Below are 19,840 nucleotides of genomic sequence, written 5' to 3' on the forward strand. Positions count from 1 at the left end.
ACGTGAGCTTGGATGGTGTCTTTGAGACCACTGATAAAACATTCCAAGTAGAATTCATCTGCCAGACCTCCTGTGTAGAAGGCTAATTTCTCAAAGGCTGTAATATAGTCGTGTACTGTGCCTGTCTATCTGAGCTTAGTAAGATGACCCAAAAAATTGGATTCTCGTTCAAAGCGTTCACAAAGGGATTTTGAGAATTCCTGCCAAGTAATTGGCCTTGCATAGCATTTTTGATGCCACTGCCACCATTTCCATCTTTCTTGGTCCAAGTAAAGGCCTCCCACACATAGCTTAGTCTCATCATCTCTGATGTGATTAAGCATGAAATATTGGTCCATTTGTGATAGCCATATTTCCGTATTAGAGCCATAAAATTTGTAAATGTCCAGCTTGGGTGGTCGAGGGTGGGAATGTTGGTGGTTTCCCTAGAAGTGAAGAGAATGACTAGATTCTCCTTCACGGTCTGCATTAAAATCATATACCTCTGGTTGTGCCACCAACTTGCCCTTTGTGAATGTGTCATTCAATGTCTGGATCATCCTCGTTAATTCATCCAACCTGTTTTCAATGGATTCCATCTTCTCATTGGCCATAGCTTGAGCTTTGTTTTCTACCATACACAGATCTGGTTGTCACTGTGAAAAAATTTGGGACTTGAAGTTGACAAGTGAATGGTACCACCTCGCTCAGCCCATCGTCCTAATTCTGATGGGCTAAGTCTCGTATAAGCGTCCCAGGAGGGCCTCAGACTATGTCTGTGAAACCCTCAACTGCAGAGTGTGAGTAGGAATGGGGCAGCGACTGAACCCCGGCTACTAGATCTAAATGGTATTCTGGTGGATCTGATTGTTGCGGTGACACAGAAACCAATCTGCTAGATCTGATTTGGCAAAGAAGATGATGGGCAATCTTCAGAGAGATAAGGGAACTATGGTCTCAAGGAGTGTCAGGTGCTACAGATCGCAATATACATAAGGGTCCAATAGTAGTACTCGACCCAATCTTTCAGGGCACTAACTAAGGAGGATCAACCATACCCTTAGCTGTACTACCCAACTACCCTATCGTACGTGTGAGTAATCTCCCTGAGTGTTGTTCTCGGTGTACTATAGCAGCAAGATAACTTATGCTTTATCTATGGCGATGTTTTAGGTGAGCTTAGGGGGCTTCCAATATACCGAGAGGGTATGTGGAATACAATCCATGGTTTTGTCTAATGCACTACTACTCGAAGGGGTACCCATAGGGGTTACAAGGGAGTCCAACAAGCGTGACCACCTCTTGTATTTCCTATGTGCATGCCTCCCTGAATCCACATGTTTATGCGCTCAACGACAAATCCCATGGTTTAAAGACACCGGAACACGTCTCTAGCCAAAAAAAAACTCTGCTACAAATGGAGATACCACCAGCCCTGGAAAGTGCTCTGATACCACTTGTTATGCTCTTGACCTGCGAGAAGATGTCAAGATACAAAATATGTGAAGAAATACAACCCAGAACATAGAAAAAAATGAGAAATAACAGCATGTATTTTATTATTCAGAGATGAAAGCAATGTTCACTTGCCTCTTCGATGGGGCAACTTCCAATAGAGCAATGCTAGATTACAGAATAAGACATGACGCTCCTCAATGAGGAGTCTCTATCCTTTATATAGGATTCATACATGTAATACCATGGGTCAGTACCATGGTTATATTAATATTATCTATCCAATACCATTGCCCATTTGCAACTAACTATGGCCCCTTTCTTTAAATGCAGGTCAACCACTTACAATTATTAATATGGACTTTATTGAGTCTTTAACTAACTATAACTATGACTTGACCCTATTACATAAATAAGGAGATTAGGGTTGGACCCTAACAAGCTTAGTACCCCAAAGGTACAATGATTTTAGCCTGTAATAACTTCCTCGCCTCTTTTCAAAAGATGGAAGTATTAAAGGATTGATTTGCCTAAGCCTCTGTTTGTAAGGCTTCAACCCTCCCTTTAAAGGTATGTTGTGTTGGATGACAGTGATGTCAAAAGTTTTCAGATCCTCATAAGACCAAGAAAATACATCCATGTAATTCTTAAACAAGTCAAGGTATTTTGATAAAGTCTTTCAGGTTAATCACATCATGAGTTGTTGTTGACCAACAACTCATGATGTGATTAATCCAAAAGACTTTATCAAAATCAGTATAGATCACAAAATTCTAAAATCAAGGTCAAGGTATTTATGTTTATACACACTAGGGATTCATTTTTCTAGCTTTATCACCCTTGGGACTTGGTCAGTGCTAATTTTGTGGTATTCTACTTGTTCATCAACTTCTTGCTTGGCTGACTTGGCTTCCACATCATTCAGGTTGAAAAGCCTCTCCAGTGGGACCAGTCCCCTAGGGATAGTGTTGCCTTTTAGCTATAGGATTATGTGCCCACCAATGGTTCCCAATTTTTCAGTTGTTCCTCTATCATCTCCTGATCCTCTTGGCCGATCACTGAATTGAAGAACTCTCCTGCCACTTCCATAAAGATTTTTATTTGTTCTTCATCCTCAAACACTTGCCAATGTTTGATGTTGTCTAGTACTGAAGGTTTGTACCAAACCTCAACTTCATACTTCAGTAATGGATTTTTGGGATGCTTAAAGTTACTTGAATCTACAACCAAAGATTCAACCATCCTATTTCCCACTTTGGGGAGAAATTGAATATTAAAATCTAGGAAAAAGTTATCAATTAGATCTGATACCTTATTCAGATAAGTCCTTAGTCATGGATGTTTGTCCTGCCATTGATTCTACCAATTCCAAGTCTCCAAATACACTTAGGCACCCAATATTTAAATTTATGATTCTGTGTAGTCCCAACAACAGAGCTTCATATTCATCAACATTATTGGTGGCTTCATACTCCAGTTTGAAAGAAAGAGGAATTAGACTGCCTTTAGGAGACATCAACAATACCCCTGCCCCTTTTCCTTCCTTGGAACAAGCGTCATCTAAATACAATTTCCAAACCATAACACATTCCAGGGGTTCTTGATCTAGCTATGAAAAAATTCGACTTATGTATCTTCCAAGATCAAATCATTCTCCTCTAATAATAGACAAGAGAGGTCTATCTCTTTCCCATACAGAGGTGCATTTTTAGAACATTCATCTTTTGTGACAGTCTTCACAAACCTTGATTCTCTATATAGCCTATGTTCTTTTCCACCAAAAACAGGGATAGTGGCATAAGTCAAATCCAATTTAATGGATCCTCCAATTTTAGACCCCCATGATCTAGATAAGAGCATCCCAAACCTTGCAGGGATGTCTGCAACCACAATATCCATCACTACACTCTTTGCAGGAATCTGTGCCAAATTCACCACCAAATCTTTGATCAATCCCAAGAATTTCACTCTTTTGGAGTCAAATGAGTAAATATCCTTGTATGGATGCATTATTTGCAACCCTAAATGTTCCATTACTGACAACGACATAAAATTATGGGAGGCCCCTGAATCAAGCATGCAATTATGCAGCTGTAGCTCCTAGATCACCATAGTCACATAAAAGGGGGACGTAGAAGAGTCTTTCTCTTCAACATGGGGTCGAAAAACTACCATGGGCCTCTCTTCTTATACATTTAGCTTGTCTTGTACAGGGGCTATGGTAGGTGGGTCAATAAACTGAGACACCTGTGCTTTGTAGCTTGGTTTTCTTAATAGCTCAGATAAGGGACAAAAATTTGAACTTTTTATAACTCCTTTTGCAAGTAAAAAATAGAGGGACTCTTATCAGCAGGGATAATGTCAACAGTTTCTCTCACTTCATTTCAGACTGGTTTGGATGATGGAAGGATTTGCTCTAATTTTGACACTTCAAACTTATGAGGGAGAGAGGTAGAAGGCTCTTTCTTTCTAAGTGAAGGCTGATCTAGAGAATTCTTTCCTTTTTCTATTGGTTTGATATGGTTAGAGGTGGGAAGCTCTTCTCCTTGGTTCTATCCCCTATATCTCTTTCTGGAAGACCTAAGGTCATATTTCTTGTGAAGCTAAGCTTGCATGAAATCTACAAATTGTCTGCAATAGTCATCAATCTCTCCATCATCCAAAGGAGCATTCAATTCCCCTTCTTCTTCCTCAAGTGCTTCAACCTCGTACTCCTCTTTTGAGAGAGAAGAGAAGTGATTATCCTGAGTTTCCATAGATTCTTCAATTAGCTCCTCTGGGCCATCCTCCAAGTATAAGGGAGGTTGAATGTGATCTTGTTGTTCCTTCTTTTGTCTCTACAAAATTTGCAACAAATGCCTTCTATATTTAGGATTGAAATTTCTATTTGGGGATGGGATGGTTTGTCTAGGTGAATTTTTATTTTCTAGCTCCAATTTTACAAGCTTATTAGACAAGCTCTTAATCAACTTGTTCATCTCTTCCAAATTTTGTTCTTGAGTTTCCTTCCCTTAACCTAAAGAGCTAGCTTCCTCTTTTGCATTCCTCATGTCAACATAATCAGGCTTTCCTCATGATTTACTAGTGTAGGTGAAGTTAGCTTCTACCTCAAGTGCATCAATCTGAATTTGATCAAGGGTGTAGGATTTTCTCTCCTTGAGAGTAAAACCAAATTCAGACTCAAAATCCCCAGCAAAAACCACCTTGGCAGCAACTTGTGGTGGTTTAGTTTCTGCATGCAAGCTATTATAAACTTTGTTAATCCTCTTGATGGATTCAGAAGCATCCTCATAATGTTTCTTCTTCATTTCATTAAACTCTGTGAGGATGTATTCATAATCTCTTTTCTCACCCCATTTCTGCATGAACGCATTTTCCATTTCCTCCCATGTAGTAATTAAAGAATTGGGTAAGGACTTGAACCACTTCCTAGCCTCTCCATCTAAAGATTGGACAAAGAGCCTCAAAATCACATCTAGGTGCTCCACATTCTAATTCTTTGAAATGGGTAGAAAGTGTCTATATGGTAGCAACTTGTGCGTTATAGCTTTTTTTTTCTTAATAGCTCAGATAAGGGGACAATAATTTTAACTTTTTATAATTCCTTTTGCAGGTCAAAAATAGAGGGGATTTTTTCAGACCTAGCCGATGCCCTCCCCCTGCGCCTGAGGCCGCTGGCCATCTCGGCCCTCTGACTACCGCGGAGAGTTCCATTTCTTTTTTGTTGATTGAAGAGTGCCTCATCACGCGCCCTTGTGGCTGCTGCGCCCCTGCACTCAGTCCTGAGGCACCCCTCAGTGATCATGGAAACTAACGGGGGCTCTTCCATTCCGCCTCCAGAGGTTTTGGCGTTCCGAGCAATGGTTGAAGCATGTCCGAAGCGAGCTCCTACGGTGATCCAACAAAATTTTATCAAGAGGATGGAAACGATTCCCTTAGTGGCCCTCCCTGAAGAAGAGACATGCAAAGCAGCATTGAATCTGGCAGAGAGAGGCCTCATCGGTCAGTTCACGGGCCTCTGGCCTTCTCCGAAGTCAGTAGAAGACTGGACACAAAGAAACTGGAACCCTCTGATCAAAGAGGGCGTTAAAAGCTACTTTGTAGGTAAAGGATTCTTTGTCTTTGTGTTTGAAAGCCCGGAAGACAGAAGCTTAATATTCAGAAATGGCCCATACTTTATGGGACCGCAGGGATTGTATCTGAACAAATGGTCCCCAGACTTTGACCCTTCCCAGGATGTCCCTTCTACTATCCTGGTTTGGGTGAGACTCCCCCATCTGCCTCTCCACTGCTGGAATCAAAAATCCCTTGAGAACATCAGCAATGCGCTGGGTAAATACATCGACAAAGCTGCAAGAAAAGATCAGTACTCATGTGCTCGCATATGCGTTGAAGTTGATCTAGAGGAGGGGTTACCGGAAGCAATCAAACTCATTGTCACTGGATGGGTGCATGTCCAGGAACTGGATTACGAACAGCTCCCTTTCAAATGTAGACATTGTCACGGGCATGGACACTTCACCAAGCATTGCAAGAAGAAGGCAAAAGAGCAACCAGACAAACAAAAAGAGGATCAATGGACTCTAGTTCAGAAAACAACACACCTAAAAAAAGGTTCTAGCAAAGGAAAGACGACAGGGATTCCAAGCAGTTCTAAGCCCAATCAGGAAGACGAAGCAACCGAACAAGGGACAGCAAGCACTCATATCAACCCAGCAGCCCCTACGCAGGAAAATCTGGTGCATGTAGAAATCATCCCCCCAAGCAAAGAAGGAGAGAAAGGAAAGCAGATCGAAGTCACATAGGGTAGCCCATCCAACCCTTCATATGAAGAAGTCACAAGGAAAAAAGCAATAGTAAGCTTAGGATCATCAGAGGATGAAGTCTATGAGTGCCCCTCTAAAAGAGTTGGAAGGAAATCCCGTAAAGAAATGAGAGAAGAAGAGGCCGAAAGACTTAAAACTCAAGGGAGTCAAGCCACAATAGAAATGTCCATTGGGCGAAATACTAGACCGAGACCTTCCAAGGGAGGTCCCACCCCTCCACTAAGTAAATAATGAAGCTTGTCTCTTGGAACTGCAGAGGACTGGGGAACCCCTCCAAACTAGAAGCAGTCAAGGATCTTCTTAAAGCAGAACCCTCAGACATCCTCATGCTCCAAGAGACCAAGATTGAAGGGCAAACCCTTCTAGATATCAGCAAGTCAAAGTGGAATAAAAATATAGGTAAGGCAGTCAGCGCCAGGGGCACTTCCGGAGGACTGGCTACTCTTTGGTCAGATTGCACATTCCAGCTCAATAATTTTCAAGAATCTCAGCACTGGATCTTCACAGAATTGACGCATAAAGTTAGTAAGTTGACTGTCTCTCTCTTCAATCTGTATGTTCCTGTAAATTATTCTGAAAAAAGAGAATGTTGGAACTCGCTTTCATTTTATCTAGAGCAACATTCCCCAAATAATATTATCATAGCAGAAGACCTAAATATAGTTCTAAAACTAAAAGAGAAGAGGGGTGGCTCCAGCATCAGAGACTCCATGTTGGCCTCTGTGGAGGAGCTCGTTCAGAATTGGGATCTCTTAGACTTCCCTCCAGTCCATGGGTTGTTCACATGGTCAAATAATCGTGCTGGGTCGGATCATATCTCTGCCCGTCTAGACAGGTTCCTGGTTCAAAGCGCCCTTCTGATGAATAAAAAGATCATCACCACAAAAATTCTACCCAAATTGACTTCTGATCACAAGCCAATATAGCTACTATTGGAAGATGAAGAAGATCTGGGCCCCATTCCCTTTCATTTCAGCCCTCTATGGATTGACAAAGTGGGCTTCATCGAGACTGTGAAATCTGCCTGGGCTAAATCCTTCTCAGGCTCCTCTAGCTACACCTGGGAACAAAAGTTGAAGGCCACAAAACACGCATTGAAGGAAAGGATAAAAAATCTAGACCCCACTCCAACCAATCAAAGAAAAGAGGCAGTTCAGAGGCTGCACTCCATGCAAACAGAAATGGAAAATAAAGATATTACAGCAGAACTTTTGGACGAGGAAGTAAAAGCACAACGTTCCACCTACCAATCCTTCCGAGCTGAAGAATAATACTGGAGACTAAAGTCCAGAAGTCTATGGTTAAAGGCAGGGGACCGGAACACCACTTTTTTCCACAGACAATACAGAGTTAGACTGTCCCGAAACCATATAGCTGAAATCAAAACCTCGGAGGGCCAAGTTTGCAAAGGTTTCGACCAGGTGAAAGGCTCTGCTGAAGCTCACTACATGAATTTATACAATGATGGAAATCAAGGCAATGAAGAGGAAGCCTCTGAATTCCTCTCCAATATTCCCCTCCTCGTTAACTCTAATGAAAATACAACCCTTTGCAGACCCATAACTGATGAGGAAATTATCAAAGTAATCTGGTCAATGGAAGCCGATAAGGCCCCTAGGCCTGACGGATTCACAATCCATTTTTATCAATCCTACTGGGAAGTTATCAAATCTGTTCTCCTCAAAATGATAAAAGGCTTTATGAGAAAAGCTAAGATAGGAGGAGGAACCAATTCCACCTATCTAGCTTTAATCCCCAAGGAAACCAACCCCGACACCTTTGCAAGATTCAGGCCTATCTCGCTGTGTAATGCATCTTACAAAATTATAGCCAAACTCCTAGCAAATCGAATCAAGCCCCTGCTCAAAAAATTGATCTCCAGTACTCAAGGCGGATTCGTGGAAGGCAGGTACATTATGGATAATGTCATTCAAGTACAGGAGACCATTCATTCAAGCAAACAGTGAGGGGAGAAAGGTATGTTGATTAAACTTGATATGGTGAACGCATTCGATAGAGTAAACCGCTTGTTCCTATGCAAAGTTCTGCTTTCCTTTGGCTTCTCTCAACACTTTGTCCAGCTCATAAAAGCATGTATTGAATCTCCATGGATTGCTCCCCTTATCAACGGTCGTCCAACCAATTTCTTTCAAGCTCGGAGAGGTATCAGGCAGGGATGCCCTCTCTCTCCCTTCCTGTACATCCTCATGGCGGACTCCCTCAGTAGAAAACTAGCAGCTGAAAGAACCGCTGGCTCCCTCCCGGGCCTCAAACCCTCTAATGTTTCAGCTCCCCTGAATCACGCCCTCTTCACGGACGATTCTCTGCTCCTTGGAGGCGTTTCCACCAGAATTGCGAAAGCCTTCGACTCTGTGCTGAGAAGTTATTGCAGGGTGTCTGGCGCTCTAGTTAATGAGAGTAAAAGTGAAATCTTTAGCTGGAATATTGAGCAGCAGGAGATCACTAATATTTCGAATATTCTCGGGTTCAAAGGACATGCACAATGGGACAGCTTCAGGTATCTTGGTCTTCCCATTTCCTCAGGGGTGAACAAGAGGTCCCTCTGGACTCACATCATCAGCAAAATCAAATCTAAAATCACTGCCTGGGGAGGATAATGGTTAACAAAAGGCAGTAAAATCATTCTAATTAAATCTCAGCTGTCAGCTCTGCCCATTTATCAAGCAGCGTTTCTCCTGCCCCCAAACATGTAACAGATCAGATCGCTACCCTCCTTAGGGATTTCCTATGGAAAGGTGGGAAAGGAAATGATAAAAAAATGCACTTAGTCAACTGGGACATGGTTAAGAGGTCGATTGCTGAGGGCGGACTGCAAATTCGGGATCCCTCCCTTGTCAACAAAGCGCTGGGCGGTAAACTCTTGTGGAAAATGATCCACGACCCCACTCATCCCGTCAGCGTCATTTTACAGTCAAAATATGCAGACAATGACGCTCTCAGGAAAATGCAATTGCAGAATTCAGCATCTTGCTCACAGGTATGGAGGCTCTGTTGCAAAAGCAGCGATTTTTTCAAAAAACTCATGTACAGAATCCCTGGTAATGGTAAGCGCACCCACCTGTGGAAAGATCGAATAATGGGAAGTGATCCTCTTGCAGAAAGCGAAGAAATCGCTGATCTCAGAAACTGGCTTGAAAGAGCGGGAGTAAACAGCGTTTATGATCTGTCAATTTGGGACAATCGTGGTGATTGGGTAAGATGGGATTTCCATGGAGTCCCCGCGCGCCTAAGAGACCAACTGATCTTGCTGGAGGACCTGCTTGAAGAAGCTGCTCCTGTCAACAGATTCATGAAGGACAGTTGGGGATGGGGCCAGACTGGAGTTTATACATCAGCAGAGGGATATAGGGCTCTTCAGGGATCTAAGAACAGCAACCAAACTCCCACCTTCTGGAAACAGGTCTGGGAGCCGTTAGCCCTCCCAAAAGTTATTTTTTTTTCTGGACCTTGGCACACAATAAACTTTTAACAGGAGACAATCTGGTAAAAAGGAAGATCGAAGGGCCTCATAGATGTGTGCTTTGCAGATGTAATCTAGAAACTACCCAGCACCTTTTTTTGGACTGCCTCTTTGCCAAGGAGGTGTGGGGGCTTCTACTCCATGATTTTCAGATCTCTCTCCCTCATCAAACCTCTGTCCCGGATCTTTTCGCGTCATGGAGTACCTTCTACCCCCGAAGTATCCCTCCTAAGTCCTTCTGGCGCAAAGTATGGATAGCGCTTCCCAAATTTGTTTGCTGGCAGCTGTGGTTAGCTCGAAATCAGTAGATTTTCAATGATATGCAGCACTCTCCGACTCAAGTAGCAGCAAAAGCTAAGGCTCTTCTCTTGGAAGCGGCTCAGCAGCAGTATTTCAAAGATGACCCTTTGCTCATGCCTGAAGAAAAGAGGTGGCTGGCCCTTGAGCCACATCCCCGAAAGTACCTCCTTACACCCCTGAAAGCAAATCCGGAATGGCGAAAAAGAGAGCCAAATGACATCTTTCAAAGCTGGTGGAGGGCCCAAAAACTAACTACCATATTCTTTGATGGGGCGTCCAAAGGGAACCCCGAAGCCGCAGGTGCTAGTAGGATCATCTACTCCTCAGAAGGGTCTTTTAGTGATTCTTTTTCCTGGGGCCTTAGTCTGAAAAGAAACAATCAAGCGGAGATCCTTGGGCTGCTCAAAGCTTGTCTTATTGCCAGAGAGAAAGGTGCTAAATATATCCAAGTCTTCGGAGATTCAGAAATTTCAATCAAAAAACTAATCAAGGAGGATCTTTTCAACAATGCTAGACTCAACAAAATCATGGACATATTAAAGAGAGTCCTTCTTGGCTTTGATTCGTACAAGTTTTATCACATCCTCAGAAATTCCAACAAGGAAGCAGATTGGATGGCGAATATAGGTTGCACTCTCATGAAAGGGATCTTAATTGTAAATGGGGAAAGCTTTTTCCAAAATCCGTGAAACTGCCACATTCCAAAGGCAGCATAAGAAGGATAACAGCCATGTACGCGGGGTCACTATGGCAAAAACCCTCTCTTTTTTTAGCATATAAATAAAATCCATAACCGTTTTAGTTAAAAAAAAAAAAAAAAAAATAGAGGGACTCTTATCAGCAGGGATAATGCCAGCAAGCTCTCTCACTTTATTTCAGACTGGTTGGGATGATGGAAGGATTTTCTCTGATTTTGACACTTTAGGCTTATGAGGGAGAGAGGTGGAGGGATATTTCTTGTTAAGTGAAGGCTGATCTAGAGACTTCTTTCATTTTTCTATTGGTTTGGTAGGGTTAAAGGTGGGAGGCTCTTCTCCTTGGTTCTATCCCCTAGATCTCTTTCTGGAAGACCTAAGGTCATATTTCTTGTTAAGCTAAGCTTGCATGAAATCTACAAACTATCTGCAATAGTCATCAATATATCCATCATCAAAAGGAGCATTCAATTCCATTTCTTCTTATTGGACACCTAATTCTCTAATGGTTGGTGTGGAAGCTTAATATAACAAAAAACAAGAAAGAGTTATGCCCAATCTCCCAAGATGACTTGCTTATATACTTTTTCAGTAGAGTGAACTTGTACGAAGTGCCGCGTGTTATTGTTTTGACATTTGGACCTAAACATGAGACATAGAAAAGTATAGTCCATCCTCTTTCTTTAGCTTCTTACTAAAGTTCAATCTAATGCTCATAGATAAAGTTATGACAATTTTCCTCAAGTCACCTGTTTGGGATGTAATTCGGGAGCCTGCAAAAAACCCTAAATTTCTTGGACTATATCTCCAAAAATATAGTGAAACAAGATCTGAAATTGGGGCCCAAGCTTCATCGCGATTTTGACGCAAATGGGTTTTAATTTCAAAGTCTGTACCTTCATAGAAAACAAATTATAGCGCAAATTCCATGATGACCTATTTGAGATGGAATTTTGGAGCTTGCAAAAACCCTAAGTTCCTCATATCGTATCTACGGAAATATAGCATGAAAAGATCTAAAATTCAGACCCATGTTTCATAACGATTTCGGCTCAAATTGGTTTTGTTTTTAGCTTCTGAAACTTTGTATAAAAAATGTTATATCGAAAATTCCACGATGGCCTATTTGGAGCAGCGAAACCTTAGAATCCAAAGCTCTGATACCAAATCTTATGAAACCAGCTCACAAAAAGATAGAAAAGATAGATCAACGCCTTAGAAATTAGCCTCTTCGAGGGGGAAACCTCCTTTACATTACACAAATGAACAATTCTTGGATGATACAAATGAAAAGTCCTCCTTTCTATATATAGGAGTCTAAGGGGTCGTAATGTAATCAGAGCTGACATAACAATATTAATGTAAGGGCACAACGATAACAATAGTGGGTTTCTATAGGGCATAATAATAAAAATATGGGGACTACATGAGCACAACAATATAATAAGGGGGTTTCACTAATAACAATAAGGGGTTGCACTAGTAGTATATGGACCTAATAATAACTCCAAAATTTGTCTACCCATATGCGTTAATACTCCAAATACTGCCCACATCTTGAATGTGGATCCATACTCTAGGCTGCAAGAACTGCAAAGCATCAACTCCCACATACTATTGTTGCATCGAACTCCAAACCTTCTTTGCCTCCGTGCCCTATGGGAATCGACCTCATCTTCTGAGCCATATAGGCCTTTAAATGACTTGTTCCATGTTATAATGAGCATTACCTATTTTGAATGATTAATTGTACCTTTATTATCTGCGAAATTTGAGTGATAATGCAAGCGATTGGCTTCCAACATCTTTGAGACCTCATAACCACTCTCGGACGCCGAAAGGAAGTGATCATCAAGTTCCACTAAGACCTTCAAGAGTTCCTTTCCCCTTCTGGCCATGACAGTCTTTTATGGCATCTTGATAGGAGAATCTTCAATGGTCCCAGTTTGAGTGGTGTCTATCCTAGTATTCTCTAATCTCCTGGAGATATTTATGGCTACTACCACTTCTAAAGTCTGAATAACCATGATGGAATAAGATGGTGAAGAGAGGCAAAAGAGCCATTTTAATATATGTGTTGGACTAAGGTTGTTAATCTATTTTCATTATATTGGCTAGCTCACCACTCAGAATTGCTTTGGATTGTAATGACATCAGCCATGAGTGTTGCTATATAGTTGTGCATGATGAGATAGTACACTCCTTTGAAATTAGCATTCTATGATCTCGAAGGGATTATTGGAGAATAAATGAATATTGAAGGTTGATCATGTTGTGAAGATTATTATGACTATTGAAGTGAGTGCATTGATTGGCTTTGTACGTTAAAATGTATTGGAGCTAATTCTGGTGCATCCCTTGGTGCATTGACATTTTGAGGACAGAAAACACTAAAAGATATGCTGGTGAGGCATGTTGTTAATAGAACATAAGAAGCCGATTACATAGATTGTGATTGTCATAGACAAGGAATTGATTTACAGTTGAAACAATTTCTTTATACTTGGGAGCAGCACGAGTGAGATTCACTTGATATTTTTTCAATAAAAATGACCATAATTAACATAGTATTAGAGTTACTAAATACTTAGATACTCAGTTATGTTGATGATATAGTCAAAATCATCAAAAACATTCTTTTTGACATTAAAAACGGTTTGCAAAATGCACAAGAAAACATTGAATTTTTGTAACTAGAGTCTCAACTTCAGCAAGATGAGTTACAGTAGAAAAGGCATCTTTCTAAACTTTTTCTTATTTAGAACAATCCCCTATCTCACTTTGAATCCTACTAGCAGCCAACAAGCCATCAAGTCAATAATGTTGATTCAGATCAAGTGCTCATTTCAGAAGCAGATTTGCATACAGAAGTAGAAATTCAACCTACACTACACAAGTTGGTCATCATGCCTTGGGTAGAGCTTGTCCATAACAAGCACAGAACAAGCCTTGGATATGATAAGGAGGTTTCTTTTCACATTCCAGACTATTCCAAGCTCATTCAATTTCAAAGTGTTGGATTTCTTCAGGATGGTTCATTTTCACCTGTTCCTCCTCCTCTACAACAATAGATTGTGAAATGCCAACATTGTGAAAGAGTTGGCCATGTGAAAGATCATTGTTTTGATCTTCATCCATGCAAGCATTGTGGTTAGCATACCCATTCTTCACACAAATTCTTTAAAAACAAACCTCCTGCAAGAACAAAGATTCATCTTCGATGGATCGCTTCTTGGCAATGGGCTTCAACATGCAAGAAGATATTTTGATCATACAACACGATTTGTTCTTGAATATTGAAAAGTATTGAAGATGAGATCTCTTCATCTTCTCACCTTGTATCTGACAAGAAGGGGAGTGATGGTCATCTACAAGCTTCAAAGTCACATCAAGTGAGCCTGAGCCACAAACTTCCATACCAGATTCAGAGTTGTAGCCAGAGACAAAGATGCCCCTGAGCATGCCTTCAGTTGGTGATGCCTCTTCAAAGAATTGGAGACACTTCCTCTAGCAGAAGACTTCAAATTCTTTCCAGTTTTGGAAGAGTTCCAGGAATTTCATTAAGCATTCTAGAGTTGTTGGTCATCCTTAAACCATCACAGGTTGGGACCTCCCTTTTTAGGTTGAGGTTCTCCCTTTTTATGCGGGGTGAGACCTCCCTTTCAAGGTTGAATTTTTCCCTCTTCAAAACATGAGGAACACTTCATCTTGCAGAAGATTTCAACTTCTTGCCAGACTTGGAAGAGTTCTAGGAACTGCACTAAGCATTCCAGTGTTGGTGGTCATCCTTAAACCAACCCCCTTATACCAACATTTCAGAGAGCACATTCAACCTAGTGCTGTCATGCATTTTTGCACATTTTGTATTACAACTCTCTTCTTGGACTCATACATACCCCTTCGGATTAATGGGGGGAATGTTGGACACCTAATCCTCTAAGGGTTGGTGTGGAAGATGAACAGCCAAAGGTTGTGTTTTCCATGTATGTGTTTAACACTTCTTTCTCAAGTGTTTCAATCTCATACTCCTCTTTTTGAGAGGAAAGAGAAGTGATTATCCTGAGTTTCCATAGATTATTCAATTAGCTCCTCTGGTCCATCTTCCAAGTATAAGGGAGGTTGAATGTGATCTTGTTGTTCCTTCCTTTCTCTCTGCAAAATTTGCAACAGAGGTCTTCTATATTGAGGATTGAAATTTCTATTTGGGGCTGGGAGGGTTTTTCTGGGTGAATTTTTATTTTCCAGCTCCAATTTTACAAGCTTATTAGGCAAGCTCTTAATTAACTTGTTCATCTCTTCTAGCTTCTGTTCTTGAGTTTCCTTCCCTTGACCTGAAGAGCTAGATTCCTCTTTTCCCTTCCTCATGTCAACATAATCAGGATTTCCTCTTGATTTGCTAGTGGAGGTGAAGTTATCTTCTACCTCAAGTGAATCAATCTGAATTTGATCAAGGGTGCAGGATTTTCTCTCCCTAAGAGTAAAATCAAATTCAAACTCAAAAGTCCCAGCAAAAATCACCTTGGCAACAACTTGTGGTGGTTTAATTTCTATAGGCAAGCTATTATAAAAAATTTTGATCCTCTTGATGAATTGAGAAACATCCTCATTATGTTTCTTCTTCATTTTATTAAACTCTGCGAGGATGTATCCATAATATCTTTTCGCACCCCATTTCTGCATGAACACATTTTCCATTTCGTCCCATGTACTAATTGAATAATTGGGTAAGGAATTGAACCACTGCCTAGCCTCTCCATCTAAAGATTGGCCAAAGAGCCTCAAAATCACATATAGGTGCTCCACATTCCAATTCTCTGGAAATGGGTAGAAAGTGTCTATATGTTTTTTGGCAGAGATTTCATCCTCCCAAATAAATCTTGGCGAGTTTTTGAGGTAATCCTGAGGCATGGCATTCATAGGTTGATGTAGATTAAGAGGAGCATACCTATTAAGAAGAAAACTAGGGACAACCATATTTTGCAAAGGGGGAGGTAGTAAAAGATTTATCATAGGTCTTTGCTAAAGGATTGGTTGAGTTGTGGCTGTTTGAGGCCAAACTGGAAAGCTATTAACACTTGGTGTTGGGCTATCTTCAAGTATTTCTTTAACTTCTTCAAGCTCTGGAAAAATGAGAGAGGAAGATGAGCGAGGGCTAGGATGAGCTCCTTCATTTTGACCTCTTGAGAAAAATAAGACAAACAATGAATGTTGCTCTTATTTATATTTGAGGACTTTGGAAAAGGATTCAGGATGGTTTATTATGGCCTTCTACGAGCTGGTTGATGTTATCTCTGGAACAAAGATCTTAGTACTTGGAGTGACTAGTGTTTTCTCTTCCCTCCTTGATATTATTCTTTCTGGGTCAAACACTGGAGGGGTCTTCTGCTGGCTTGTATCAGAGTGAGTATGAGGCCTCTTGAAATCCATTGTAAAAAATGAGGGATCCCCAATGGAATCGGTCAAAATTTTATTTATGTGGAATCACCAAGGTGAGATAAATCCAACCATGCACTTACTTTCTCACCTATCAAAGGAATGCCAAAATAATCATTATCGGGGGAAAATTAATTTTCAAATTCAATCCCCGAAAACGACACTAGAAGATGTTGTGGCTAGAATCAACCTGCTAGAGACACCCTCAGGTTGGAGCGAAGACCAGTGCCTATGACATAATAGATGAGTGTTTGGATATTTGCAAGAGTTGTCACACACACTTAGTATTTAATATGTCACAAAAATAATAGTGATTCAGAACCCTCCTCCAAAAGAAGCATATAACCATCAATTGAAAAATTAACTCTCAAAAAAATCATTATGTCGATCAAGTGATCTGAGACGGATTACAGTAAAGCCTGGTTTCTATTGATGAAGGTGAGGAGGTTTAGCCTTGGGATGCCCTAGTTGGTTCTTTTGGTTTGAGTCCCACATTCATGATTGGAATATGGCACGAGGTTGAATGGTTGAAGAGAGATTTGGATCAAGCATTCTATGGTCAGGTAGATCGTGGTAGTTTGATCCCGTGTTTGGATTTTTCATCATCAATATGAAGTCATTTCTCCTTGTATTTATATGAGTATTATACTGGTTTATATGTGGATCATATGGCTATGATTTCCTTGGTATTTTTGTTTCTATTACGATGGTTATGTATGCGTTTTATGATAGTGGTTATGTATGGCTCTCATCATGTTTTTACTTGTAAATGAATGAACAATGTATCTATGACCTAATAGATGATAATGCAATAAATGATATAAGGGAACAATGCTTCATAGCGATTCTCAGATAAGTATGAGACCCCTATGCTTAAATATGTTGTTTACACCTGTAGATTACATATTCGTGATATGTTTGACGAAACATCTGTCATGGTTAGTAGGTTTCTGGTTAAGGGCTTATTCAAGTATTTACATTTTCATCATTGTTTCCTTGTTATCTCTCTGTTCTGAAGGTGTTATTAAATTTTGGGCAATGACCTAGGCTATGGGCTTGAAAAAGTGGCTCAAATCATAGGGATGATGGCACAACACTAGGAAAATAGTCCCTGGAAGTTGGCATGCCTTGGCATGAGAGCTTCCAAAGCCTCCCATATCATGGGAGTGTCTCAGGTCAAGTGGTCTAAAACCTTAGTGGGACCCAGGGGCTAGCTACTTGAGTGGTTGGGATGGTTCTTGGGAGTCCTGTAGCTGGTGTGGAAGGTCTGTATGTTGTGTTTCTATTAATTCCACTTCCTTAAGGTCACATAGGAGGTTGAATTTGATCATAGTAGCATCTCGTCACATGTTTACCCCGAACTGCCGATTACTTGGGTAATGTGGGAGGAGGGTGTTACAGAGTGGTATCAGAGCATGGTTCACCCCTCGGACTGGATGGGCTGTGTGTTGGTCATGCATTCATGTCATTTCCACATGTGTTAATCATTCTTTTGGTATATGTGCTTGTTTCATATGCATGGTGTTAGTCGTGGTTGTAGTGATGTCGCCATGTGAAAGAGGATGTTGTTATTATGAAGTATGTCATCATGAGTGTATGATTGGTTACTTGTTTTTTATGCTTGCGTATTTTCATTATATATTGGTATGGTTGTTGTTGTCATGCATAAGGTCATGGTATGTTTAGTTGATAGGGTCATGCATTGATGCCTGGACTCTAGCTAGACTGATGGTTACATGGTTATATGCGTATTTATTATATGTTTATATGCTATTACGATTATGTTTTACATGTATCAAGTCGATTTGATGATCTTGCAGATGAGATATCCTCCCCGAATTATGCTAAGGTACGTTGTTTTTTTTGTAATTTGGTTTAGTTGACATAGTATGCCTTGAAGGAAAGAGATTAGATAAGAAACATGGTTTTGGGCACTCTTATGATTTGGCAGACACATTAAGAAGCTTGAAGGAAGAAATAAGGTGTTGTAAGGCAGACAATGATAGCATCATACAAGCAGAAGAGAAACAAGCAGGGGTTAATACAATACTTCTTCAAAGTTTGTCAGAATTGCAACGACAAGGACCACTTCAGATCAGCCATGGACAGGAGGAAAAAACTAATGGAGTATATATTAGTAGTTCTCATGGTGGTTACAAGTCGGATAGAGATGACATAGTTAGAGATGGCAGATTTTTGGATACTACGGATAGGAGAGGTGATAAATACATGTATTATTTTAGTTATGGTTCTAATAGGCAGCATGATTTTCATCATTATCATCCTCACAGGAGGAGTGATAGGGGATACTTTCCAGATAAGTTTAAGAAAGAAAAGCCACCTACTTTTGATGGAGATGTGAGGAATCTGAAAGATGTAGAGGCTTGGATACTTGGGATGAAGAAATTATTTGAGTTGCATGAGTAAAAAGATAATATGAAGGCCATAATAGTTATATTCAACCTGAGAGGTAAAGAAAACATCTTGTGGTAAGATGTGAAGCGATTTAGATACATCAATAAAAATGACTTGACTTGGCATGAGTTCCAGAGACTTTTCAAGAAGAAGCAATTGTCAAAAAGGTACTACGAAATTAAGGCAAAATAATTCTATGAGCTAAAGATGGGATGAATGACAGATGAAGAGTATATAACTAATTTCATGGAGCTATTGAGGTATGTACCATATCTTAAAGATAAGAAGGCCAAAGTTCAGAAATTTTTCAGTGGATTTCCATTAGCATTTAGAGATCGGATTGAGTATGATGAGCCTTGGTCACTTGAGGAAGTTATTGGGAAATTGAGGCATTGTTATGAATAGTCAAAGAGTAAGAATGAATCCTAGTAAGGATGGAAAGGAAAAGACAAAGGTAAAGGTCAATGGCAGTAAAAAAAACAAGGCCTCAGAATGAAAATAAGAAAGAAAATGTGGCACCACAAAAGAGGTCCAGTGTAGCTAAACAAGAACATGGGTCACAGTAACAAAATAGAGGTGGTGGTACTGGTTAGTTGGAGTGTTGGACATGCGGAAAGGAGCACCTTAAGATAGATTGTCCATATAATCAGTGTGGTAGGCCTCAAATATATAGTGCACAAGAGGCACAGACTTTTGTGGATTTTGGTCAGAGCGTTCCTCGTATTTAAGCAACATTAGATACCAAACAGGCAAACCATCATACATCTATCATTGAGATGGACGATAATATTTATGATCAAGTTATTTATATTTTGATTGACCCTGGATCTAATTATAGTTATGTTAGTCCTGACTAGTGTGGTTTGAGTAAGGAATTGCATGCAGAATCTTGGTTAGTGCAGTTGCCTATAGGTACAAAGAAGCGAGTTCATCATTGGGTAAGATCTTGTGCATTTGATTTGAAAGGTATTCCTATCGCAACAAATTTGAATGTATTACCATTGGGATCATACAGTATGTTGTTGGGTATGGATTGGTTGTATCTTCATAGAACCAAGGTGGATTTTCATGACAAATCAATTGATTGTGTGGATGATAATGGGGAACCAAGAGTCTTGCATGGAAAGAAGAAAGACACATCAGTTAGGATGATGATAGCTATGCAGGCATGCACAGTCACAGGAAAGGGTGTGTGTTATTTGCCATACATATTTCTAGTGAAAAAGGTAAGGAAGTCGAGGATGCAGATGTTTTGA

General features: G+C 40.4%; 1 protein-coding gene across 1 annotated transcript; it reads left to right on the forward strand.

The window, feature by feature from the left end:
- Window positions 1-8,467: 8,467 nt before the first annotated feature.
- LOC149163209 (uncharacterized) lies at window positions 8,468-8,878 on the forward strand. Its single transcript, XM_089435375.1, has one exon. The coding sequence runs from the start codon at window positions 8,468-8,470 to the stop codon at window positions 8,876-8,878; it is 411 nt and encodes a 136-aa protein (XP_089291501.1).
- The last annotated feature ends 10,962 nt before the right edge of the window (window positions 8,879-19,840 follow it).

Source organism: Pinus tabuliformis, chromosome 5_2, assembly GCF_031772625.1.
Source record: "Pinus tabuliformis cultivar Carrire ecotype Pingquan chromosome 5_2, CPIR1, whole genome shotgun sequence".
NCBI lineage: Eukaryota > Viridiplantae > Streptophyta > Pinopsida > Pinales > Pinaceae > Pinus > Pinus tabuliformis.